This window comes from Alligator mississippiensis, chromosome 4 (genome assembly GCF_030867095.1).
Source record: "Alligator mississippiensis isolate rAllMis1 chromosome 4, rAllMis1, whole genome shotgun sequence".
NCBI lineage: Eukaryota > Metazoa > Chordata > Crocodylia > Alligatoridae > Alligator > Alligator mississippiensis.
The window spans coordinates 128,936,597-128,962,668 of record NC_081827.1 but is presented as its reverse complement, the minus strand read 5'-3'; the positions used below and the strand labels follow the sequence as shown (position 1 = coordinate 128,962,668).

The 26,072-nt window shown below is 42.1% G+C and overlaps 1 protein-coding gene across 5 annotated transcripts in view; it reads left to right on the top strand.

The window, feature by feature from the left end:
• ITPR2 (inositol 1,4,5-trisphosphate receptor type 2) overlaps positions 1 to 26,072 on the top strand; it is a 425,347-nt gene that overhangs the window by 307,121 nt on the left and 92,154 nt on the right. For 4 of the 5 annotated variants that reach the window (XM_006270092.4, XM_014607327.3, XM_019498346.2 and 1 more), the window contains 7 exons: positions 1,427 to 1,614; positions 4,020 to 4,203; positions 5,313 to 5,569; positions 8,857 to 9,057; positions 11,988 to 12,098; positions 16,443 to 16,538; positions 19,966 to 20,085. In XM_006270092.4, the coding sequence (XP_006270154.1) occupies positions 1,427 to 1,614; positions 4,020 to 4,203; positions 5,313 to 5,569; positions 8,857 to 9,057; positions 11,988 to 12,098; positions 16,443 to 16,538; positions 19,966 to 20,085 (1,157 nt within the window). The remainder of the gene's footprint in view (positions 1 to 1,426; positions 1,615 to 4,019; positions 4,204 to 5,312; positions 5,570 to 8,856; positions 9,058 to 11,987; positions 12,099 to 16,442; positions 16,539 to 19,965; positions 20,086 to 26,072) is intronic. The other variant, XM_019498344.2, reaches the window with a different exon arrangement.

Genomic DNA, 26,072 nt, shown 5'->3' with positions numbered 1-26,072 from the left:
AGAAGTTCTACTGTTTTAACTATGCCAGTGGAGCTAAAGTAATGCAACTGCTTCCTTCCCCCCTCACCCCCCCCATTATGATATAGTTGTACCTGTATAAAAGTGCTTATACAATTAGAGCTTCTTTCCAACCCATGAGGGGAAGGAAATACATGTCAGTATAAATCAGTTGTGTTCAACCACTGTCCTGTGGGCTAGTTTCAGCCCATATCCCCACAAGTCTGGAAATTTGGTAGTGTGGGAGTGGTAGCCATGTTAATTGCTGCTGCCCTGTTGCCAAATTTCCAGACCTGTGGGGAGCCCCATGGGTCAAGATGAGGTGGCCTTGTGTGCTAGATCATGCCAACATTCAGCTGGTTCACATGGGTTCAGTCCCTGGCAGGATCCAGGCATGTGAGGCCAAGCTGGCACACAGGATTGCACCCATGGACCATCCACATGTGCAGGATACATCCCGTGGACTGGCTCTGTGCCACTTACTTGATCCATAAGCAGGGGCAGTGCTAGGGGGGAGCCACCCCAGAATTACCTTGCCCCCCCTCCCCCCCCATAGCCACCCTGTCCAAGCCCCCTGCCTCCCCCCACCAGGCCACTGGTGCTCACCCTGCACAGCTGAGCCTGCAGCGTTCCCTGGTTGGCCTTGTTTCCCACCTTTGTCTGCACAGTCCCCACAACTTGTTTAGCCCACCTTAGCCCCTACACTGGGAAGAGGCTGGTGCTGCCCCTGCCCACAAGGCTGGGTAGGTTGGGCACCCCTGGTATTAATCAAATCTACTTTAAATTCATACTTTGAGTTAATTCAGATTAATTTGGCTGAGCATCCCCATGACAACAAGCCCTAGGAAGACTGTACAATTATAAATGGACTAGGGCTTGTTTGAATGCAAGTATTTGAGTAAAAGATCCCACCCCTCTCTGAAACAGATTTGCAGTACAAAATCAGGGTATAGGCCAGGTTTTAGATAATACCACTCAAAAATTACCAGAAAAATATTTTCCCCCCTTTTATTAATACATAAATTCAAAAGAGGGAGCAAGGCTGATTTCTGCCTACAAAACCTTTTGTTAGGTTACCTTTAAGCTATGTGACAATAGAATAAGAAAAAGTGTGGTTCTGTGAACAAGTCACTTAGACTTCATTTTCTTTATTGTCAGAACCTCTCTAAAAGAACAGTGGTTTGGATCTTATGCAATTTCTTGCTTGCTTATTTTTTTTTGTTCCTGGACCTCAACCTTATTCATGCAAAACTATCATTTGAATTGGTGGGAGCTTTGCCTGGGTAAGAATTTCAGGACTGGAGTGGCTGTTGCTACTGAAAACCAAACATTTTAGAAATTGATATCCATTAAATAAATGACTTATTTTAATATGCAGACACAAACATACCATACGGATATGCATGACATTTATTTATCTTATTTACAGGTGGATTTTCAGGGCAAGATTCAGATAAGTCTGGGGTATCGATGTTTGATATTCAGTGCCTTCTGGACAAAGAGGGTGCATCAGAACTGGTTATAGATGTTATAGTAAATACCAAAAGTAACAGAATTTTCTCAGAAGGCATTTTGCTTGGCATTGCATTGCTTGAAGGTGGAAATACACAAACACAGGTATTTACTTATCTTATTTACTTCCTCATTTATCACTTTTCAAATGTACTTAGTCTGGAGACAAACGTAAAGAACCTTTTTGCAGTGAGTTCTGTATAGAGTTCCTCTTCTCAAACAGTATATCATTATAATACAAATATGCTTTGATATGCATACTGTAGACTAGGGCTGTGTGAAGCTTTGGTGATTCGATTCAGAGGACATTCGACCCTATTCAGTGGCTGAATCCCCAAATCTGAATCGAATCAGAGGATCAATGTAAAGGTCTGAATCGATTCAAAGCTCTCCAAAGCTTTGGAAAAGATTCGGAGAGCTTTGATGATTCGGGCAGTCCCTGGTGGCTGCAGCAAGGAGATGCAGCTGACTCTGAGCCAGTAAATACTAGGGGCGGAGGAGGGGGGTTGGGGGAGGGCAGAGGGGACCATGGGGGGGACCTCTGCCACCCCCCCTCCCCGAACCCTGCCCGCTCCCCCAGCCCCTCCCCGCTCCAGCTCGGTACTTTAAAGAAAAGCCCTGGTGTTCACCAGGTGCTCCCGGCACTCAACCAGTTGTACCTCACTTTGGGGTGATTGATTATATCAGGTTTATAAGAATTTTATAGGGGATAATGTCAAAAGCCTTACTAAACTGAAGACAGGCCTCCTGATCCTCAAGGTCAGTTACCCTGTCAAACAAGGAAAGTAGCTTGGTTTGACATGACCTGTTCTTGATACACCCATGTTGTCTGTTTTGTTTTTTGTTTTCCAATTAATTTGTTGTCTTGTGGATGTTGTATTGTTTAATCATTTGTTTGTGAATCTTTCCAGGAATCATAATTAGGCTGACCAGTAGGGCTGTGCAAAGCTTCGGGTGGTGATTCAATTCGGAGGAGATTCAGCCCGATTCGATGGCTGAATCTCCAAATCTGAAGCGAATCAGGGGACCAATTTAGTGGTCTGAATCGATTCAAAGCTCTCCAAATCTTTGGAAAAGATTCGGAGAGCTTTGATGATTTGGGCAGTTCCTGGTGGCTGCAGTAGGGAGCTGCAGCAGACTCTGAGCTGGTAAGTACTAGGGGCAGGGGAAGGGGTGCTGGGGGAGGGGACCATGGGGGGGACCCCTGCCAGCCCCCCCAACACCCCTGCTCCCCCAGCCCCTCCCCACTCCAGCTCCGTACTTTAAAGAAAATCCCCGGTGCTCACCGGGTGCTGCCGGGTGAGGGGCAATCCCTGCTGTCCCCCACTGCCCCACACTGCATGGAGGGCTCTGCCATGAGCCCCCTGACCCCGCTCCCCCAGACCCCTCCATCGGTGACCCACCCAGGCCAGATCCAGCCCTTTAAGAAAAAAAACAAACCAAGAAAAGCCCGGGGGATTCGCTGCTCCTGCAGCAGCCTTGGGGCTTAGGGGGCTTGTGCAGAGCCCCCCATGTGGCGTGGGGCAGTGGGAGGCAACAGGGATTGCTCCCCACTGGCAGGGGCCATGAGTCCTGGGGTTTTTTCGTTTTTTTTTTTTTGTTTTTTGTTTTTTAAAGGGCTGGAACTTACCCATGCGGGGGCACCCGTGGCAGGGCTGGGGGAGCGAGGGGGGGTTGGGGGGCTTGTGCAGAGCCCCCCCCATGCAGCATGGGGCAGTGGGGGGCAGTAGGGATCTCCCCCTGCCTGGCAGCACCCAGTGATCTGGGGCTTTTTTTCCCCCCAAGCTGCGGCAGCCATTGCCGGGCTGGGAGAGGGGTGGGGGATGGGCCTGGCCTGGCTGATTTGGAGATTCGGCTGCTGCCAAATCTCTGAATCAGATTTGGCGAATCGAATCGGGACAGTGATTTGAATCATCGAATCAAATCACTGCCTGCTGAATCCAAAGTGAATACTAGCCTGTAGACTTCTCAGTACTGTAGACTTCTAAATGTGGGGGAAAAAAACCCACTTTACAACTGTGTCTATACAATATAGTGCTTTTTAAATGTGCTCTTTTTAAATTTGCTTTTTATGATCATATCGGTATTATCTCTAGCTACATGTTTCACCACTTTTAAATATAAGAACTTTAATGAGTTTTAAAAAATAAATCTTGCCCCCAAGCCCATAATAGCAGTAACATTAAGTTAAGTTCTGAAAAGGTTTAAGGGCATTTCTTCAAAACATCAAAAACTGTGTTAATGTAAATGTTAGCAGTTTAGAAAGATCAATATTTCATTCTGTAAGCAATATATAAGTTACAATTCTAAACTAAAGAATCTAATTTGTGTAGACTTATATTGTAGAAGTATATTCACTTTGCGAATGAATCAGTCTTGCGGTCACCAGTATTTGATCTTTTATAGTATGGCAATTATTGTTAATGCAGAGATTACTTATTTTGCTGAAAAAATGAATTTATCTTTCTTTCAATGCATGATATCTAAAAAAAAATACCTTTTCCCCCCAGTACTCCTCTTATCAGCAATTGAAGGAGCAAAAAAAGTCAGAAAAATTCTTTAAAGTTCTATATGACCACATGAAAGTTGCTCAGCAGGAAATACGATCAACAGTGACAGTCAACACTATTGATTTGGGAAGCAAGAAAAAGGATGATGATAATGACCCAACCATATCTGTTCCAAAAAAGAGAGGTAAAGAGGTTTTTGTAAAACAGAGGATAGGAAATGCATTTTATATAGGATCTGCATGCAAAGAATCAGTAATGCTGTCCCCGCATTTCAGAGCTCTGGACTCTTCTGGACTCCTGAAGTAACAACAGCTTGTCAGAAAATGACCTTTCTAAATATTACTTCTGCTAATTGCCAGTTTCGTTTAATTAGAGGCTAGATCCTCACTGGTTTAAACCACCATCATTCTGTAGTAGTGGAGCTGCTGAAACACCACTGGAGCAATGGAATGGATCTGACACTATATATATTTTTTATGTACCCAGACATAAAGCTGTTTCATAAGACTTGTTGAAGAATGAGAATTGAATCCCTGGCCTGTGGTTCTTCTAATTTTTTATTATAAGTGGAAGAAAGATGGAGACTAGGGGGGGCAGGTGGGGTTGGCAGGAGGGTTGCTGGGGTCCAGGAGGGTTTGGCGGAGCCTCATGGGGTCTACAGGGGGGCTTGAGGGGATGGGGGGGGTAGCTCTTGTCCTCACCCCTGGGAACTGGGACTATTTTTAGCTCCCTACCCTCCCCCCGCCTCCCCCCACCCTGACTTACTTCCTCAGCTCCTGGCATTGGTGAATGCTGATAAAACCAGCACTGGGAGCAGCTTGTGGGATGGGGGGTTTGGTGGACTGGGGTTGGGACAAAAATAGCTCAATGCCAAAGAGGGGGTAGAAAAAGCACAGTTTTGAGGCTAGGGCCAGCTGCTGGGCTTTCCCAGTCCTGGGGGAACTGGGTGTAGAGAAGTTCAGTTAGATTGGTATCACTGACCTGAGCTAAGTTAGACTACCTCAGAGATGCACTTAACTTAGATTGGGCCAGCCATTTTTAAACTGATCTAACTGTCCTGAACTTCTGTACAGTTCACACTTAGATGCATCTAACTGGTATAAGGTCTGCACCTGGGCTAACTAAGTTAGATCAGGTGGTCGTTTGTAGCTCAATCTAACCTCCCCCTAACCTCCCCAAATGTCTATATGCAGCCATAGTTATTATTATAGCCATTGTTTGTTTGTTTGTTCGTTTATTTGAACAAGGGGAAAAATCTTCAGAAAACATGGAATTTATCTTCTTTATTTCCAGTAAGGGATATGACACTGCATCTCAAAGAAGGTATGAAGGGCCAGTTAACAGAAGCATCCTGTGCAACATCCAAAGCTTACTCTGTGTATAGGAGAGAAATGGACCCAGAGGTTGATCTTATGGGTGCAGGAACAGATCCTGTAAATGTAGAAGAAAAGTCTGCTGATGAAGCGATGATGAGTCCTGCTATTGCTATCATGCAGCCAATACTGAGATTTCTTCAGTTGTTATGTGAGAACCACAACCGAGAGCTCCAGGTAAACTTGGGTCGAACTGAGATGACACTAATCATACAAAGGCAAGAGCTATCACTGGTGCTCTGTGGAGGAAGAAAGGCATATGCTTGTGGATCCCACTGCACGTTCAGTGACTAAAACTGTTTTTCTCTGGATCCAAAAGTATAAAATCTTTGTTATTTCTTTTTTGACAGTCATTTTCAAGAACTAAATGTGCTCAGTCTGATTATCTTGATGCAGAATTTTAAAGCAGTTTCTACCTGCAAAGGTGATGCAAATGGGCATCAGTGTAAATGAGAATCAGGCTCCACTCATGTTCCACTACAGTAATATGCTGTGGTAAAAGATGGCATTTTATAGATTTTTGTTTGTTTGTTTGGTCTCCATTTTGTTACTAAATTTGCCCATTACTTTGGGGTGTGCTCATTTATTAGGGATAGTTTCTAGGGTCTTGGTGATTCTGTCAATGTGCTGCTTGTGTTACTATACGGAGCTGTGTCTCTCCCTTCTGCAAGCCCTCACCCCCAATGGAGCTATCTTGCGGGACTCAATCTCAACGGGACTGGGTTCCTCCAGTCACCAAATCAGTCATACACAGAAACACACACAAATTAACGTGACACGCCTGACCTGGCTGGGCTGATCAGCATGGACAGGCTGACACCCTCATATGCCAAGAATCAGTTCATAAGAGCAACAATAAACTGCAGTCAGACACAAGCACACAGGTAAACAGAATCCCTCTGAATCCGGCTGGGTGTCCAGCTGACACCCTCATGGGCCAGCATTCAGTTCATAAGGGCACGTCTGAGTCAGACTGGGTCAATCAGCCTGTACAGGCTGATCCCCTTATGTGTTTCAAACTCAGCACGTCCCAATCTCTGGCCTCTTGATGAGCAGACCCCACAATATTTTGGGCTTCACAGGGATCTTTAGCTTAGGTAAAAGAAGCGTTGCTGCAGAGCACAGGAGGAAAGAGAAGCAGAGAAGGAAAAATATACCCAATTACTACCAGTTTGACTATAAAAGTTATTTATTGCTAAGCATATGAAATATATAATAGTACTAGTAGTAATAGACATGCAAAAGAAAAACAAACACCAACAATGACAATACTACCCTGGTTTCACTAAGTATTTGGGGAAACTTAGCTCAAGCTTAACTAATACAGTTCAGGTTCAGAAGTTTATGCCTAGAGAGAAGAGAGAGAGAGAGCGAGCGCTGGGATCTCACCTAGTCCAAGGTACTCAGGCTGCAAAGCTGACAGGCACAGTCCTTAGCACAATCCTTGAAGAGAGAGACGATCTGTTCTTCCAGCGTCCCAAGAACAGCAGGGGATGGTGTCAGCACAGGAGTTTTCTTCTTCATTCCTTTTCCTCTCCTTCTCCTTTCCTTCTTCTTCTTCTTCTTGAAGCGCACACACTTTTTACAGATTTTTATACCCTCAGTTCAGCTGCTTCGAAGCACCCTCAGTAGTGTAAATCGTTGTCTTTTCTATTGACAAGGGGTTATCTGGTTTGGAACATCTCAAGAAACTGATTGATAATCAGGAAACATTTAAGATTAGGGAGTAACCCAAATACTTGGGAGCCAGCTTGAGATTCCTATGGATGGCAGATATACTGATGGGATATCTCATGGTTTCTTCAGGAACAATAAATAGCTTGCAGCATCAGGATTTTGGATTTTTACTTGTTGTGCACAAGCCTCAGCTTAGCATGACTTTTCCAGATTTTACTATAGTCTTTTAACAGACTTAAGACAATTATTGGGGTGTTCATAACCTTTTGTGGAGAGGACTCCCACCAGTCGTCTCCGGAAAAGTATGACAACACCTGGGATTAGGGCTCCAGCAGGCTGGATGCTGTGATGAACCCTTAACCATTGTTCAAATGTTGCCCATACCCCCTCTGACTCGGTCTCTTGCCTCAGCATTCCCTAACCCAGCAACCGAGTTTTAGTCAATCAAGTTTAAATAGGCCTCCCATAGTGGGACCGGGGAATGTACGGCCCCAGATGCCTATTACACTTAGAGCTGTGTGTGTGTGTCTGGGGGGGTGGGGAAAGTCCTTAGTAAATCCAGATTAGAACTGGTCTGATAAATGCTGAGCTGGGTGTGTGTGAACATGGGTTGATTAACATTTGAAGCACAGATTCCCCATCATGCAGTGCTCCCTTGCTTCTCTGGTCCCAGAATCCACTGCAGTCTCTGCTTCAGGCTTTCTGTTCTCCATCTCTCATGTAAATGAATGGTCATCTGGTTCCATCTCGGATGTAAATGAGACCTAGGGCAGTTGGTTCACTCTTGTCACCCTTATCTTGATGGTCTTAGGTGTGTCTCTCACTGCATCTTAATCAGTTTTGTTTAGGTAGAGGAGGGGAGGGAGGGGGGGTGAATCCTTTGCGAGTCAGACAGACTGCATCCTGTGCCAGGGTTGCCCAAGAACACAGAGCTGAGATGTAACAATATCCAGGCCTAGGTTTCAATCTTAGCACGCTCAAGACCAGTATCTTCTGTTCTGTGTGCACTAGGCCCCTGCTGATAGGAAGCAATGTAGTCTTGCTTGCTTGGTACCAGGAGTAGGAAAATTGGCACTGCCTTGTAGCATGTCCTATTACCCACCCCAGTGCCAACATGGATGTAGTTACACTGCTTCTGGTTGCAACATAGCAAATGCAGAGCAGAGTGGCATGTTTGAATGTGCTGCTGCTGGGCATGGTCACATTGGTGCAAGTGCACAGTTAAGGAGCCATAAACTATATGTTCATGCATCAGTAACTGAACGGCCATTCTTCAGTAATGGTTTGCTTATACTAAAAGTGTATAATTTTTTTAGTTACTCTTTTCTTCAAATTTAGTCTACTTCGTAGATCTTATTAAGGGCTAGGTGGCAAATCAATGTTCAGAGACCGATAGTTTTAAAATTCTCAAATTTTTTATTCAGTAAGACCTGGGATCTGAATTAATAAATACTGAGCCTACACGTGTTGTTTGTTTTATCTAAAAATCTACCAATTGACTTCCTTGTCATTGACATGGGATTTTTTGTTTTTTACATGGTTTTCTCTTTAAGAAAGGAAGCTAATGCCAAAATAACAATGCAATGTGAAGATTGTAAACTGTAATGAAAAAATCAGGAAATTCTGACATTAAGATTGAATGTATAGTCTGAATGTTGAGAGGTTGGAAAGCTGGGCTGGATCCAGTGCTGACAAATGACACCTTGAGAAGAAAATATCTAAGATAACCTGTGGTTGCTTGCCAAAGGCTGTCTGTTTGACTTTAAATTCCTCTGTTTTCTTTTCAGAACTTTTTGAGACATCAGAACAATAAAACAAATTACAACCTTGTTTGTGAGACCCTCCAGTTCTTAGATTGTATTTGTGGAAGTACAACAGGTGGACTAGGCCTCCTGGGGCTATATATCAATGAGAGGAATGTTGCGCTTGTGAACCAAACTCTTGAGAGTTTGACTGAATATTGCCAAGGTCCATGCCATGAAAATCAGGTAGCTGAAATAAACCTGTCTTGACAGAGAATTTATCTGAATATCTATATACATACCATAAGCCTTTCCTATTTTTAACATTTTATACCCTGTTTCACATAATATGGCTTGCTTCAGCACATTTGAAGTCTTTTTATAAGCATTGAGAAACCCTGTGCACGTCTACACGAGATGTTTAATGTGCAGTAGACTAATTGTACCGCATATTTATGCATCAAGGCAAAAACCCTATTAATGCATTAATGTGCAGTGGGATTAGTCTACTGTGCATTAAGTGTTACAAAAAGACCATGTGCCTTTGCTCCTGCACAGTAACACTAGCTTCTGCACATTTATGTAGTACCTCATATTAGAGCTACTAAACTTAATGACCTGTAGCAAAGACGCATTAATATATGTGTAGACTCACTCCCTTGTGAACATACTTCCCTCAAAACCAGGGTTTGTTTCATCTCCTCTGATGTAGCCAGGGTGAAATACTGGCCCCACTATGATCAGTCAGGGGATGTATATACTCTTCCTCAGTTCCCTGCTAGGGAATGCTTAAGTGAACTAGAGCATGCACTGTCTCCAGAAACAGAGGTAGTGTGATGCTGGGCCCATGCCAAGAACATGTTGGAAGAGAAAAACTTATTAGAATATGCCAGGCATGCCATGAAAGCATTTATATTACTTCCTATTTAGGAGGTAGTACAGGGTTCCTGAGAGAAAGTACAGGATTCCTCACTGTGGCACTCTCTCTTGCAGTAATGCGCTCTAGACCAGGGTTTCTTAACTGGTAGGACTTCCAGTTTCACCCACACTCCCCTCCCCGCTCATCGACTGGTGGGACCAAGATTTTTTGACTTTGCATAGGTGCAAAAGTTTGAGAACTGCTGGTCTGGACTACAAGTTTCTAGAACGTGCTGCCTTTACTTCATATAACTGGCCTGAAGTGTAACTCAGTGTTCTGCTGTACTTGCAAAACCAGCCTTTTGAAGCTGGCTAATGAAATGAAATATAATTCTTTAATCAGAAGTCAGGGATTTTATGAAATATGTTCAAGGTTGGGCAAGTATGAGGTGTATGTTGCTATAAGATATTCAGGGACTACTTTAAAGTGTATACTCTGTTCAGTAGCACAAATTTAGGTACTTAACCATGTGTACTTAATTACATGAGTAGACCTGTTGAAATAAGTAGGACTTCTCATAGACATACTTCTCATAGACATACAGTGTTGACATGATGTTAATCTTAGAGACATGGTTACAGTATTTGTATATTGGAGTAGCAGTGAAAAAACTTGCTACGGACAGAATAACAAAGACAAAATATGGTTTATGGCACTAACAATGGTAAAATATTAGATGATGCATCTAACATTAGTATTTATGTTACTTCATAGTATATATCTTAGGAAATAGCAAAATGCTTTTTTCTCCACTGCAGGCAATCAAACACCTTTTGTTAATATTTAAAAAGTCTTAAATGGGCTGAAATTTAAATAACTGTATTTGCTTAAAAATTCTGAGGTATATCCTTTCATGGGGCAGACAATTTGAAAATACAGTGATAATTACAAAGCTGTAAAAGGTTTGGGAGAGCCTCTTTTCAAGGTAACTTTTTGACTGAGTTCACAAAAGAAAACTGATAATGAAAAGAAATGATTATTTAATCTTAATTTCTATGGCCTGCTGTGAAGTAACTGAGGAACAGAGTCATGCTTGTTTTCAGCAGCTGAGGATGCAGTTGTGCGTATTTCAGAGACAAGTTTCCATGCTGTCATTTCCATTTCATTTTTTTAAAACTTTCCTACTCTATGATCTTAATTGATATAAAAATACCACAGGTTGTTTAGCTGGATAATGTTATGGCTTAATAAGGCCGCATTGTAGTTGTGAAATGTTCAGAAAGAAATTTTGGCCGTAGTTAAAAATGTTGGACTCTCCATTGAAAAAGAAGAGACGTGTACCCATAAGGGTATATAGAAAAACTGCTTATGTGAAGTCAAATCATACAATCACATACTCAGTTGCAGATGCAAGTATTTATCTGCATATGCAAGTTAAATATTGTTTCTATAAATGCAGGCTTTGCATGCAGTTTTTGCATATATTTATCATTATATATACCTACAATTCAGGAACCATGGCCTAGTTCCTCACTTTCAGGCACAGACCATGAAATATAACTCAGAGAAATAGCCAGTTTGATTTGAAGAAAACTTTTTGTACTTTCTATGCGTGGCTGATGATTAGGGTGACCATAGGTTTGGCCAAGGACAGTCCCAAATTCGAACAGCCAGTCCCAGTCGAGTGGTGAAAATTAAAATGAGTGTTCCAGGCACAGGGCGGGGAAGTGGAGCAGCATGAGCTGTGAAATAGGAAGCCCTAGCAGACAGCAAAATTGCCCTAAAGTAGATTAGCTTGATTAGTGGAATGACCATTAAAAAAGGGAGAGGATTGTTAACACCTGTGAAGTAAAGATCAATGGGCCCTTAGCTGCCTGAATACCAGAGTTGTACTATGCTGCTCCACCCCTGCCCCCACCCATGCCTCTGCCTGCAGCAGTGCTGCTGATTTGAGGGAGTGGAAGGGGGGCAGTGTCCCGGATTTCGCATTGTCCCAGATGGTCACCCTACTTGATAATGCATATGAGGGCAGCTCTTGCACTTACCAGAGGGTGTGATTTAGCATGGTTGGTCCAAAACAGGTGTATCTTCGCCATGCTCCCTTTCCTCCAATTATACTCTACGCTGACAAAAGGGTGTGGGTGGAGTGTGATATGCTGGCTCTACACTACTGAAGTCTTCTCCTCCACTATGGTGATCCTCTTGAGGCTTGCTCTAGGGCCACTTTGCATTGGCTCTGAGGTTCAGTGTTTCACAGCGCAGGTTGAATCTGGACCCTTGTTTTGTGCTTACATATATGTGTCTCTCCTATTTCTAGACATGCATTGCCACCCATGAATCTAATGGAATTGACATTATAATTGCACTGATTCTGAATGACATAAACCCCCTTGGCAAATACTGTATGGACCTAGTGCTTCAGCTGAAGGTATAGTAAGCATTAATTTACTTATCCAGAGTTAAGTAGTTGTAGGGAAAAATGCCTATGCAGGAGCTCTAGGTAAGCTGACACTTACTTAATCTTACCACAGCAAAACATACTGAGCAGCATTAGAAAACAAACATTGCAAATTTAACTCAGTTCTGCTCAGGACAATCAGTGAATCAACCTCAAAACCATCATGGATATCAGTGAATCAGCTCCCTCCATCATGCCTTTGAATGTAATGTTATCTTTCTTTAAGAGCCCAGTCCAACAGAAACTTGTATCTAAACCCCAGATATAAAAAAAATCCTTAGACTGTTAAATGCTGTGCGCCTCAAGTAGTGTAACAAAGCAGGCATTTCTATATATTGGACTCTAAAAATGGTACAAACGGGAGAAAAAGTATGTATCAGCTGACCTGCAATTAAAGTGCCAAATACTGTCAAAAGCAAAGTTAAATTCGTGTATTTTAATTTTCTCCTTAGTTGTGTGCATGCACAGGCACTTGTGTCTTTGCAGGTGTGTGAGTGGCGGTGTTTTTGTTTTGTTTGTATCCCTTAGGGAAACGTGTAGATCCCTAGATTAGCTTGACATTGTCCTCCTTTGTAGAGCACAGATTACCTAGTGATTTTTTGTTGTTGTTGTTGTCATTCTTCTGCCATCAGAATGATCATTTTCCATTGTAGATGTGTAAACCTCCAGTGTAACAGAGAAATAGTTCATTGTGGCTACATGACATCATACTGGTGACATGTCTGATAATATTATTATAATTATATCAAAAGGATTTTAATAACTGTGATAATGTTGTGAAATCAATTCACACCCCTTACCCCTTTCCAGTAAAACATGTAAGCACTGGGGGGGGGGGTGAAGCGGGCTGTATTCGATTCGGATTTGGATTCAGCCCAAATCAGGGACAGCAATTCAATTCCTTAATTCAGATCACTGTCCCTGACTCGATTCGGCCAAATCCGAATCTGAAGATTCAATGCTGATTTGGAGAATCAGCGATTCGGACACAGACACAACTTTAAATATTTTTTTTTACCTACATCAAGGTACTAGCGCGGCTTGTGGACACTGTAATGCTGGGGCACACAGAGCATCCCACAGGAGTGTGGGTCCACTTCTGGATATACTGGGGAGTGCACAGGCCCCCCCCCCATGACTCCCCCCCCTGCACCACTCAGCTTGGTGATTGGCTGTGGGGGGACTCTGGGTGCCTCCCCCAGACCCAGGAGGCACCAATCACCAAGCTGTGGGGGATGTGGGGGGGCCCCCTGCACGCTTCCCAGCAGACCTGGAAGTGGGCCGGAAGTGCTCCTGGTCCACTTCCAGGTTTGCTGGGGAGCACCCCGCGCTTCTGTGGGATACTCTGTGCCCCCCAGCATCACAGCATTCCCGAGCCGCCTGCTACCAAGAGGTATGTAGAAAAAACATTTAAAGCTGTGACTGCATCCAAATCACCAAACCTTTCCAAATCTCTGCAAATTGATTTGGAGGGTTCCGATTTGATTCAGAGAGATTAAAGGGTCCTCTGATTTGATTCGGATTCAGAGATTTGACTACCGAATCAGGCCAAATCTCCACCAAATCAAATCAGGGACCAAAGCTTCACACAGCTCTAGTAAGCACATCTTTAAGCACAAAAATATTTCCACTGAAATCAAAATTCCAATCACTTCATGTAAAATTGAAGAGCTACATCCACTGCTGTACAGTTTTGATTGACATTTAATTATTGTGCTAGACATTTATAAAGCACCATTTTGTAAACAAATATGTAAAGGAAAAAGTAATTTGTCATATCTTCAGTAGGGGTTGCCTCAAAGATCAGCTGGGCCCATTTTGTGTAATTCTGTAGATAACTTGTTATTACTCGAATAGAATATGTTTGATGAGAAAAGTTGTGACATCAAAGACTGAGACTGCGGCCCTGATTTTCCATTCAAGAATTGGATCTAAACTATTAAATCATCTGTCTTGCTCAGATTGACATTCATGGCAAAACTACTAATAACATTTAATTATTGTTATATTATTATATGTAATATTCCTTGGAGAATTTGTGCATTTTTTGTGCAATCCTAAGGTTGCAAAATACAAGTTTTGGATATTACAATAAACATTGTGCATGCATGCACACACAAGCCTGTATTAAGAAATCTCCATGGCCCTTGAACTGCCTGCTGGATCATAGCATGCTCCTGCTCCCCATCTCCTGCTTGTCAGAAGCTTGAGATGCAGTTTTCTAGAAATCCCTGCACCTATTTCTGTGAAACATGGCAGGCTTCATGCCCTCAGAAGGGGCTATCATCCCTGCAAGTTTCATTGGAATCAGGCAAGAAATGACAAAGTTTTAGGCAGTTTTGTGCTTCTCCATTATAGCCTATGGGCAAAATGTTGATATAGGGTTGAAACAGTGAAACCATTTTGATGAAACAGAATGGAACAGTGCTCTCAAAATGAAATGAAACTCAAAATGAAACACTGTTTCATCGAAATGGAAGGTGAAGTGAAACGCCAAAATAAATCTCTCTAATGTCCTTGGGGCCACTAACCTGCCGAATTTTAAGCCCTGTAGTTAAAACATACATTTCTTAGCTCCATAGTTGCCCAAAGAAAAGGTCACCAGAATTACTTAGCATGGGCAAAATAACATATTTTCCTCTATCTCATTCTCAAAAATTTTTATCCAGAGTGGGAAATTTCAGCCTGGACTTAATATTTAGCAAAGTTATAAGTCAATGAAAACAGGTTCCTATATCAAGAAGGGCCAGACGGTCATAATAATAGGCATACTACCAGTTTCACTTATAATATGGTGCCACGATGTATCTTAAAATAATCATGCAAAAGTGCTACTGAAATTAGCTACTGAAATTAGATGTACTGCCCATTCTGCTCAGTCCCCCTCAGCACTGACTCTTTTTCAACTTATGGTAAATCACAAATTCAAACTGTGGTGGCCCTAAACCTCATCTGTATATACATTTTTGAAGGGTCTTAGGACTTGTGACAAGAACACCCAGGTCCAATTATGAGTTGGGGCTAATTAGCATAGCGATCCAATGTTGGGGAGGTATCTGAAATACACACATACTGAGCAGTACTGGGTTCTGAGGTCACCATGGTTTGAAATGCTGTTGACTCTGCTGGACCCCAGCCCAATGAAATATATAATAAATCATGAGCCTTTTTGGTTTTGTACTAATGTCATACATGGTTTGTACTGTGTATAAGTAGGTAAAAAAGTATTGTTCAAAAGTATGTTTATGGAAAACCTATGCTGAAACTTGCAGCAGTTTGCAAAAAATAGTTAAATGCGTCAATTACGGATGAAGTCTTATAAGTACCCACAATAGTTTGCATATATGCAAATTATGACAGGTATGTTGTTTTTTTTTTCAAAGTCATAGTTTTTTGGTCCCTCGCTTCAAATTAGCCTCTGCTTGCCCCTCACTTCCACGTACTTGGGGAATGAACAGAGCCTGAGCAGGGTCTGACAGTAAGGGGTGGGGAAGGGGATGCAGAGGGAAGAAGTTGGGGAAGGGGGCCACATAACCACCCCAGCCATTTTCCCTGCTGCAACAGTGGGAGGGGGCTGAATTAAAGACAAACCTCTGATAATTAGATTATATACTTGGACAAGTATAACAAATTTATAATTTTTCCATAAATCAGATCTAATTATGGAGAGGTGTCTTAAATTCAGGGTTGTCTTAGACTTGAGTAAATATGGTATTTATGGGTAAGATACTAGTGAAAAGCAAGTAGTAGTAAAAAGTATATCTTTCCACACTCCCCCAGGAATACAAGAATATGCTGAATACTTGCTTGTCAAATAAAGTTTTCAGATTATGGAATGTATGTAACCAGTTTATTTTATAGCCTTTGAGATAATAACTAATAATGCCCAGGAAAAAAAAGGAAAGGGAACCTGCATCATAGACAAAACCTTTTGTATAATACCATTTGTAATTACCTCTGCTGTGAATTGTTTTAACAAAATACCATTATAAAAAGTGCTAGGTAAGCAATAAAAACAGGACATAGAATATCATTTATTGTGCACAGTATAGACCAGAGTGTTGTAGTTCAGTCAGATACTTTTCAATATTTAAAATACCTCTTTTGTGATATTCTGTACAGTTAGATTTGCAGTATGCTGACATTAAATTGGGGGGAAACTATTAAATATATCCATAAAACAAAAGATGAAAGCCATTTAAAATCTTGTCCACCAAAAAGGTGGTCCTAGTAATCTCAATTAAAACAAATGCAAGGATTGTTAATCCGTGAAATAGATTTTAAATTTGCATTAACTTGGTTTTGTGTTCCTAGGACAATGCCTCCAAGCTTTTGCTGGCTATTATGGAAAGCAGGCATGACAGTGAGAATGCTGAAAGAATCCTTTTCAACATGAGACCAAGGGAACTGGTAACAATATTTTGAATATTCATAATTTTTTTGGCTGAATTAAAATAAACCTATTATCAAAACATTTTTAAATGATTTGCATCTAAGTTGAAGAGTGTTAGCACTATAAAGTAACACATTGTATCAGGCTAGTACTAATTCACAAAAAAGGCTTTTCAAGGATCAAGTATGCATGATTTCAGTCTTTATGACTTCATTATTTTTATCCATTCCAAGCAGTTTTCTGTAATTATTTCCTAAGTAAATGATCATACTTCACTTAACTGTCTTCAAGTACACTGAGAAATTAGAGACCTGGTGGCCCTATATAAATTTTTAAAGGGTCCCAAGACATGACAAGAACACCCAGCTCCAGTTATGAGTTGGGGGCTAATTAGCATAGGGATCCTTTGTTTGGGAGGTATCTGAAGTACATGCACATTATACAATACTGAATAAGAAGAAAAATATTTGCCTCACAGGCCAAAAATAAATATATATATTGGAACACTTCTTGGTATAATTTTGAATAGAGATAATATTTGCATTATTTCCCATAACTCTAAATAATGATTGCAAGTTTGGGTGAGTTGCCATTCCCATCCAGAATTGACCTTTTAGCTGTGGTGACTTGGAAAACAGGCTAAGACTGTTTTGCCTAGGCAAAGTCCATTGATATGGTGGGGCTCTGCGGAGGTAGAGAGAATCATACGTGAATGGCATTGCTGGAGGACAGCTAACAAAGAAATGATTCATTTTTTTTCTTTCTAAAATTGTTTCTTTGGAATCCCTGACCCTTCCAACATCTGTTACCTGATCCATAGCCTTCTTTCTCTTGGGTTTTCTTTTTTCTCTTCAACTCCTTGGAGAGTTAGTAAGTTTGTTGCAACATGCTTCTGGCTAGAAACAGGTTGTAAGTGGCATACATTACATATCTCAATATAGCAAGGGATTGCCAGCAGCATCAGTGACCTTTCTTTAAACATGCAGCTGACAAACACCCTTTAACAAGGCCCAGAATTTGTGTAGCTTCCTTACTGATGCCAAAGTTTTGTGGGGAAGGGAGTGTTGCCATTTTGAAATTCATAGAATTGTGTATAGACTAGGATTTTTTTCAAAGGGTTTCCCATTTTGCACTAGATCCATTTAGTATCTTGCTTCTAGCACAAGTTGTTACCAAAATTAAAAAATATCCCAGAATTGTGCAATGTTGACCATAGTGAGGAGAATTATTTCCTGGCTCTTGCAGATCCATTGACATATGCTCTGAAGCATATGATTTGATTTTGATCTTGATGATTATTGTTAGGACCTTATATCAGATTTTGCTGTCTGGATTTTTTTTGTCTTTTGTCCCATGAACGCTTTTCTCTACATGTCTCACTAGTGAGTGTTTAAAAAAGGATTTACCAATTAAATAAGACCCTCCTTGAAGTTAATGACAATGTTGCCATTGGTTTAATTGTTTTCAGGATTTCATCCTCTCTGTGTGTATGTTCGTAGGATCATAGGAAACAAGAGCTGGAAGGGACCTCATCAGGTCATCTAGTCCAGCCCTCAGCTTAAGGCAGGATCATCCCTGACTACATTATCGCAGTCAAGTGTCTGTCTAACTTGCTCTTGAAAACGTTCAAGGATAGGGATTCCACAGTTTCTCTAGGTAGCCTGTTCCAGTGCTTGATCTCTCTCATAGTCAGAAAGTTCCTCCCAATTTCCAACATAAATTTCCCCTGCTGCAGCTTGAGGCCTTGCTCCTAGTCCTGTCCCCTACTGCCATAGAAAGAAGCCCATCTCCATCCTCTCTGTAATTGCCCTTCAAGTATTTAAAGACTGTTTTCAAATCCCCCCTCTGGCTTCTCTTCTCCAGACTAAATAATGCTGGTTCTTTCACCATTTTCTCATAAGTCTTACCTCTCATTTTTGTTGCTCTGCGCTGGACACTTTCCAAGCTGTCCACATCCTTCTGGAAGTATAGGGCCCAAAATTGGACACAGTACTCCAGGTGAGGTCTTACCAGTGCTGAAGAATTACTTCCCTTGATTTGCAAGTGACACTGTTGTTGATACAACCCAGCATGTTCTTGGTCTGGGTTTTTTGGTGGTGGTGGGGTTTTTTTGCTGCAGCAGCAGGAGCACACAGTTGGTTCATATTCATTTTATGGTCCACTGTAATCCCCAGGTCCTCCTCTACAGTACTGATGCCTAATCAGTCATTTCCCAGTCTGTATTTGTGCATCAGTTATTCTGTTCCAAGTGCAGGACTCTGTACTTGTCAAATCTCATCTGCTTGGTTGCAGACCATTTCTCCAGCCTATTCAGGTCATTCTGGTTCCTAGCCCTACTTTCTGGTGCGTCTGTAACACCAGTTTGTTGTTTTTTGAATTTACAAAGTGTGCACTTGATCCCATCATTCCAACTCATTAAGGAAGATATTTAAACAATACTGGGCCCAGGACGGACCCTTGGAGAATCCCACTTGATACCTTCTCCCAACTAGACATTGAAACTTGATGACTGCTCCTTGAGAGGGATGATTTGATCAGTTATGTATTCACCTTATAGTATTTCCATCTAGTTCATGTTTCCTTAGCTTGTTAATGAGAATGTGGTGAGAGACAGTTTAGACAATGGCTCTGCTTGTACAAAGCCCTTTTGGTGTACAAGTTAAACTTAAGGCCACAGGACAATGATAGTGGCCTTTTAGGGTGGTTGGCAAACTAAACTGGAATGCTCATCATTGCCCATGTTACCATATATAAGCACAGATCCAGTGACTTGATCCTGCCTCAACCAGGCATGATGGTCCTTCCAGATCACCTCATCTGAAAAGAATGCAGGACCTCTAAATGGCTCATAACAAGGTTTAGAAAAACCAGTGCAGTTGCTCTGCTTGGAATTCTTCTCTTCCACATAGCCCCATTAAAGGGTCTCACTCATCTTGTGTGGCCTGATGTATCTGAGAATCTTACAATCTTTAATGTACTTATCCTCACTGGCCCCTTTATAGCAGGGAAGAGCTGTTATGCCCATTTTACAGAAGGGGAATCAAGGTGCAGAGACAGCAAGCAACTTTTCCAGGATCATGCAGAAATCTTGAGATAGAGTCTCTCTTGAACCCCAAGCTAATGCCCTAACTATTGGATCATCATTCTGAAGTGACATAAAGCATCTTCTGTGTCTAGACCAATGTCACCCAAAATAAGCATTTCAAGCACCAGGCAACAATTATACTGCACACTTCACCACCTGTTTTAAACTGCTGAAGAGAAAAAACAGTGAAGGTTAAGAGAAGAATAAACCAAACAACTTCTGAATCTTCATTCAAAAAGTGCTTTTCAGTGTAGCTCATAGGACTCCAGGAGACCTGTCCAAATGTAATCTGTAGACAGTACACAATTTTCATGGAATTTAAGTAGGTTCATGTCCATTTGCTTTTATTTGTTTCTAAGGTGGATGTAATGAAGAATGCTTACAATCAAGGTCTAGAGTGTGACCATCAGGAGGAGAATGGTGATGACAGTATTTCCCCAAAAGATGTTGGTCATAATATCTATATATTGGCACATCAGGTATGCCTTTTGTTATCAATCATAGAAGTCCTGAAAGTGTGGGAAAATGGTCTTAAACTCTACCTCAGACCTCTGTGTATTAAAAATGCAAATTTCCTGTGTAACATCTATAGGGTCAGGCTTCTGTCTGGCATAAGCTTGTCTAGAGTGTTTTTAGAGGTGGGTATCCAAGTATGTGGTCTTAAATACTGTGTGTGTGGGAGTGGGCAGAGTATAACAACTCAGAGAGGAGCAGGTACTGCATATTCAACTTGACTCATGTCACTTTAGGAGTTTTCAGATATAACAAACAGTTATATTAATGAAAAGATAAATTGAATCAGATTATTATTTTTATTCCTACCTTCTATTTTTGTATTAAATAAACGTGCATGGAAATACTAAATTTAGTTTTGATCTGTTAGATCTTTCCGGCAATGTCAGTAGCCTGGCTTTTTGACTAATTTTTTCCTTTTGTATTATGTAACAGTTTCACTGGTTTTTCTGATTCTACCTATTTCCTAAACTATAAAGTTGACTATGGGTAATGTTTTTGTTGTACGGGACATTTACATTTCAGAATATTAGATCTTGATGTTAAAATAATGGTTGTGTTGCTATGTCTTAAATGGCTGTACAACTTTATGGAACAAATTTTATTACTGGTACAGCCAGATAATATTGGCTGTTTCATATAAAGGAACATATCTTTTTCATGGTTTTTATTAAGGTCATACAGATAAAAAGAAAATAACAAGGGAGTGCGTTGCAAATAAAGTGTCAGAAAACACAACAGAAAAAGTTAAGTTACTATCGCAAATTTGAATAACGCCAAACAGAAGAAAAAAAACAGTTTGTAATTGCACTAATAATAAAATGAGAAATAAAGATGATTCACTGAAGTATATGCTCTGTGTGTGTGTGCATGTGTATACACATCTGTTTATATATATGTATACACACACACACATTTGTGTTCTTATGGTAAAACAAGTTTATTGTTTAATAAGTGAATCTTGATCTTACTATTTACTATGGCTAAATGGTAAAATAGAATTTACTATGGCTAAATTCTAGCCCTGTGTGCAGAAGTTCTATCAGAGATAATAGGATTTTTTGTGGAAAAATATTCCTGCATAGTATATGACCATTTTCCCTAGTGAAAAGTAACCACAAAACAGTATCAAATCAAAATGGGACTTTTTCATACACACTTTGAGATGTCTTTGCTCTGCTGTAAATTATTATACAAGATTCAGAACAATGAAGAATAACTTGCTGAGAGCTGAACATAGGCCATATGTACCATGAGCCTGCTAGAATAAATCTAAAGAGGTGTCATAATCACTATTCAGGGTAGGTTGGAGGTATGATTGCAATATATGTAGATATACCCAAGCTGGCAATTGGTTTCAGCTGTCAAGTATCTACCCAGGTTCCTGTATGGGGTTGTGCAGTCAGTGCTGTAGCTTCACTGTTGTGGGTACCTGAGCTAGCCGCATGCTACACTTGTCTACCTGTCCTGGTGGCAAGTGTAGACATTAGGCCTGTGTGAAGCGGCAAGTATTCGCTTCAGATTTGGATTCGGTGATTTGGAGGGACAGTGATTCAATTTGGCTGAATCCAAAGATGTTTGGCACTGAATCTTATTCGGCCATACAGGCAGGTAGTGCTGGCGGGAGCAGCTGGGAGAGCAGCTGGATGAGCCCCAGCTTGAGCTGGCAGCCAAGGAGAAACTGTGGCTCATCTGGCTGCTCCCCCAGCTGCCTCCTGCCAGGGTGAGGCAGGCAGTGCTGGCAGCCTCAGGAGAAGCCACAGGAGCTGGGGGGAATGTTTGGGGAGCAGGGGGATCGAATTGGGAGCTCAGGAATCTAATTGGGAGCTGGAGAGAATGATCGGGGGCTGGGCAAATGAACAGGGGCTTCCCCTCAGCTCCCGGTTCCATCCCCCAGCTCCCAGTCATTCCCCCATCTCTTTGATCATTTCCCCCCACCCCCTGTGGCTTCTCCCAGGGCTGCCGGCTCAAGCCACAGCTCGTTTGGCTACTCCCCTGGCTGTTCCCCTGCTGGGGCAAGGCAGACAGTGTTGGCAGCCCTGGGAGAAGCTGCAGGGACTGGGGGGACTGATCAGGGAGCTGTGGGGGATCGAACTGGGAACTGGGGAATTGAACTAGGAGATGGGGAATCAAACCGGGAGCTGTGGGGATGCTTCTGTTTGTTCCCCCATCCCCTGATCATTCCTCCCAGCTCCTGGTTCAGTCCCCCAGCTCCCACTCATTCCCCAGCTTCCTCAATCGTTCCCTCCAACCCCCATGGCTTCTGGGGCTGCCAGCACTGCCTGCCTTGCCCCAGCAGGGGGAGGGCAGCCAGGGGAGCAGCTGAACAAGCCGTGGCTTCTCCTGGGGCTGCCGGCTCAAGCCAGGGCTCGTCTTTCTGCTCCCTCAGCTGTTCTCACCAGCACTGCCTGCTTGTATAGTCTATGACCGAATCTCTGAATCTCTCTGAATCGATTCGGAGGCTTCCGATTCAATTCAGAGAGATTAATGGGTCTCCCGATTCGATTCAGATTTGGAGATTTGGCCACTGAATCAGGCCAAATCTCCTCCGAATCAAATCAGCTACCGAAGCTTTGCACAGCCCTACTAGACATAGCCTGAGGTACCAAGGCCTGATGCCTGGTGAGGTATATTTAAGGCTTTGTCAGCTGTTTCCAGTGCCCTTCCCTGTCCTAAAGAAGTAAATAACTTTACTTGTGGTAAATATCTCTATACTTCTGTAAAAATGACTGATTCCCCTCCCTCTGTCTGGGTGTCACAGTAAATACATCTTTTTACAATATCCGTGCAATCATGCAGAACATCAGACTATGGCACAGCAGAAGGTTGGCAGGCTTGATCATTCTATTTGGGAACTTTTTCTCTCCTTTCTTAATGAAAAGCTATGGGTTTTAGCACATGACCAGTAACCTTTGAACCTTTCCACATGTGCCCTTGTACTTGCTCTGGGCTGGGCAGGATATGAATTTTGGTCCCTCATGAATTAAACCATTGTTGCTCAGTTCCTTTCCTGGCTCCATTCTCTAAACTCCCTCTAACACTGTCCTACATCTCAGTAGCTTATTGGTAGTTGAGCCCTGCACACTGTTTAGCTGACTTCATTTACATAACATTTCTTTGTTCCTTACAATTTCATCGTTCATTTTTTACTATTTTCATTACTTGCATGGCCTTTTAGCTGCTTTTCCTGACTTGCACGTGACCATATGCTCTGGTTATAGCTTTTGTACCACTCCAGAGCAGCAGATGCTAGTGTAAAGTTCCTCTTTTTGTTATTACAGCCTCATGCACAGACAGTTTATTTTGGGGCACCCAGACTTTCGTTTTTTGTCGTTGCACTTTTTAAGGGCTGTAGTGGGTTCTGCATTTTGCTACTGCTACATCTTTCCCTGCCCTTCTTGTGGTTGGTTTTACCAGAAGCAAAAGGCTTTTTTGTAAGCATCTGACATGTGCATAGAAAGATATAAATGTCACAGAGGAAGCTGAGGACTATGTTATAACCTCTTAACACTGGAGGGCTGGGCACAGAAGGTCCATGAAATCATGGGACATTGTAGAGTGTTTGATGAGAAACTGTGTTGCATGGTATTCTCCTTCTCCTTGCTTTTCCCTCACATCTCTTGCATGTTTTTCCTTCTTACCTCTTCATCCTCCTCCAGTCTGCCATATGCGCAAGCTAGTTTCCCTCCAGACTTCAGTCTTCTTCTCACATTACTGCTTCCCACTCTTCCTGTCCTGTCTGTTATGAGCCAAGCAGGGAATGGAACACAGCTTAGAGAAAGCAAAAATGAACTGTCCTTTTCAGTCTAGCAAAACCTGCACTCCCACACTGCAGTCTGGTTTGGAGGTAATGGTTCATTTCAGCTGCAGCTTTTTTGTAGCCCATACCAGTGCAGAGTAATGACACAAATTGGAGCTTGATATGTGCTAGAAAAAAAGTCCACTGTCACCAAATGGACAGCATGCATGATTTATCTCACAAGAATCCACTGTGGCTAAACATGCTATTTGTCTCTGTCCATTCAGACACCATGCCTGCAGCCAACCTTTGAGCTTTACTCAGTCACTTCTTTCTTAAGTTTCTCCACCTATCTTGGGTGACTACCAATAGCTTTTTGTTGCACGGTGTATTATTTTGTTCCAGTATCTCAATTAAGGGAAATCTATGTAGCACGTTAATAACATTTTATTAAATGTAGATCATGCTAAACCAAGGGCATTCTCTGTTTTGTGAAGTTAATAAGGTACTCATCAATAAAATGCATAGGGTGATGTTTCTTTAGTCTTTGTAAAGACCTGTGATGCAGTATCACACCAAATTTGATCTTAATACTCAGCTTTGGTTTGGACTGTGAACTGGGGACCTAGTTGTTTAAATGAGGAAGAACATTAGAGGGGATGGCACAGAGAAACCTTCCTAATTTTCAAATTACTGCTTGAGCTTGTAGAACTGGTTGTTAAAAAAGGAATTTTTTTTTCAATAGGTTATGAGATGAACAGACTTTGCTAAGGGAGTCATCTGGAATTGTGTTTCTCAACCACCTACAATGTGAAATAAAAAAAAAGAAAAATTGTGACTCCATTACATTTACTATAAATGTAAAAGTAAAAAAAATGGATCAATGATAGCAAGGTCAGGCCTGTCTAATTTAGGTGTGTGTGTTTCATAAGCTTGGTGGAGAATACATATCAGACTATGTAGGGGAAGTGTATGTAAGGGGCAGGCACTGGTACTTCCTTTGTTTTAAAACAGTTAGCAGTCCTTTTGTGACCTCCTACTCCTGGGGATTGCAACCCATCAGCTGAGAGGACGGATCTGGGTATCATTCATATTAAAATCATGCTGAGAGCCTCCAACTTGAACAATTCATTTAAGCAAATGCTTAATTTTAAGCATATGCTTAAGTGACTAGCTATATGGGAGCTAGGGAGAAAATAATTATGCAACCACCACAATGGCTTTTTTGAGCAGATTATAACTTCCTAGAAAACGAGGGCGACTGGACACCCTCTGAGTTAAAATGCATGAGGAACGTGGCACAGGGGACACAATGGTCTACTACAGACCTAATCAGGAACAAGAGCTTGACCAGGAATTCACCAGGGAACTAGCTGAAGCTGCATGCTCTTGGTGCATGGTTGTCATGGGAGACTTCAACTACCCAGACATCTCATGGGAAGAGCACTCAGCCAAATCTGAACGGTCACAAAGCTTCCTCATGTGCATGGATGAGCTCTACCTGACTCAAGAAGTCTTTGGACTGACAAGAGGTAAAGTGCTGCTGGACCTGTTGCTGGCCAAGGGGGATGATCTAGTCAGCGACCTAAGAATCAAAGGAAAGTTGGGAGACAGGGACCATGAGTTGACCACTTTTACTATCCATCACAAAGCTGGAAAGTCAGCAATGCAGAAGTCCTCAACTTTAGGAAAGCTGACTTTGACAAGCTCAGGAGGCTTGTTGACAAGGCCCTAATGAGCCATGACTTGAAAGGGAGGGGAGTCCAAGATGCGTGGTTGCTCCTTAAGGGAGCAATCCTGAAAGTACAGGGGATGTCCATCCCATCTCGGAGGAAAGGTAGCAAAAGGGTACAGCAACTTCCTTGGCTCAGCAGGGAACTCGTGAACCTCCTATGTCTAAAAAGGCTTATAAAGGATGGAAAATAGGAATCATCATAAAGGAGGAGTATTCTTCACTGGTCTGCACCTGTAGGGAGTGAACCAGGAATACCAAGGCTGCAATCAAACTCCAACTGGCTACACGTATCAAGGACATAAAAAGTTCTTCTTCAGATATGTGCAGAGTCAGAAGAAAAGCAAGGGTAACACTGGACCCCTGCTAAACCAAATGAGACAACTGACAGTTGACGCCCAGGAAAAAGCCAACCTGCTTAATGGGTACTTTGCATCAGTTTTTCACCAGCCCAAAGGGACCCCCCACCCCTGCCTAACATG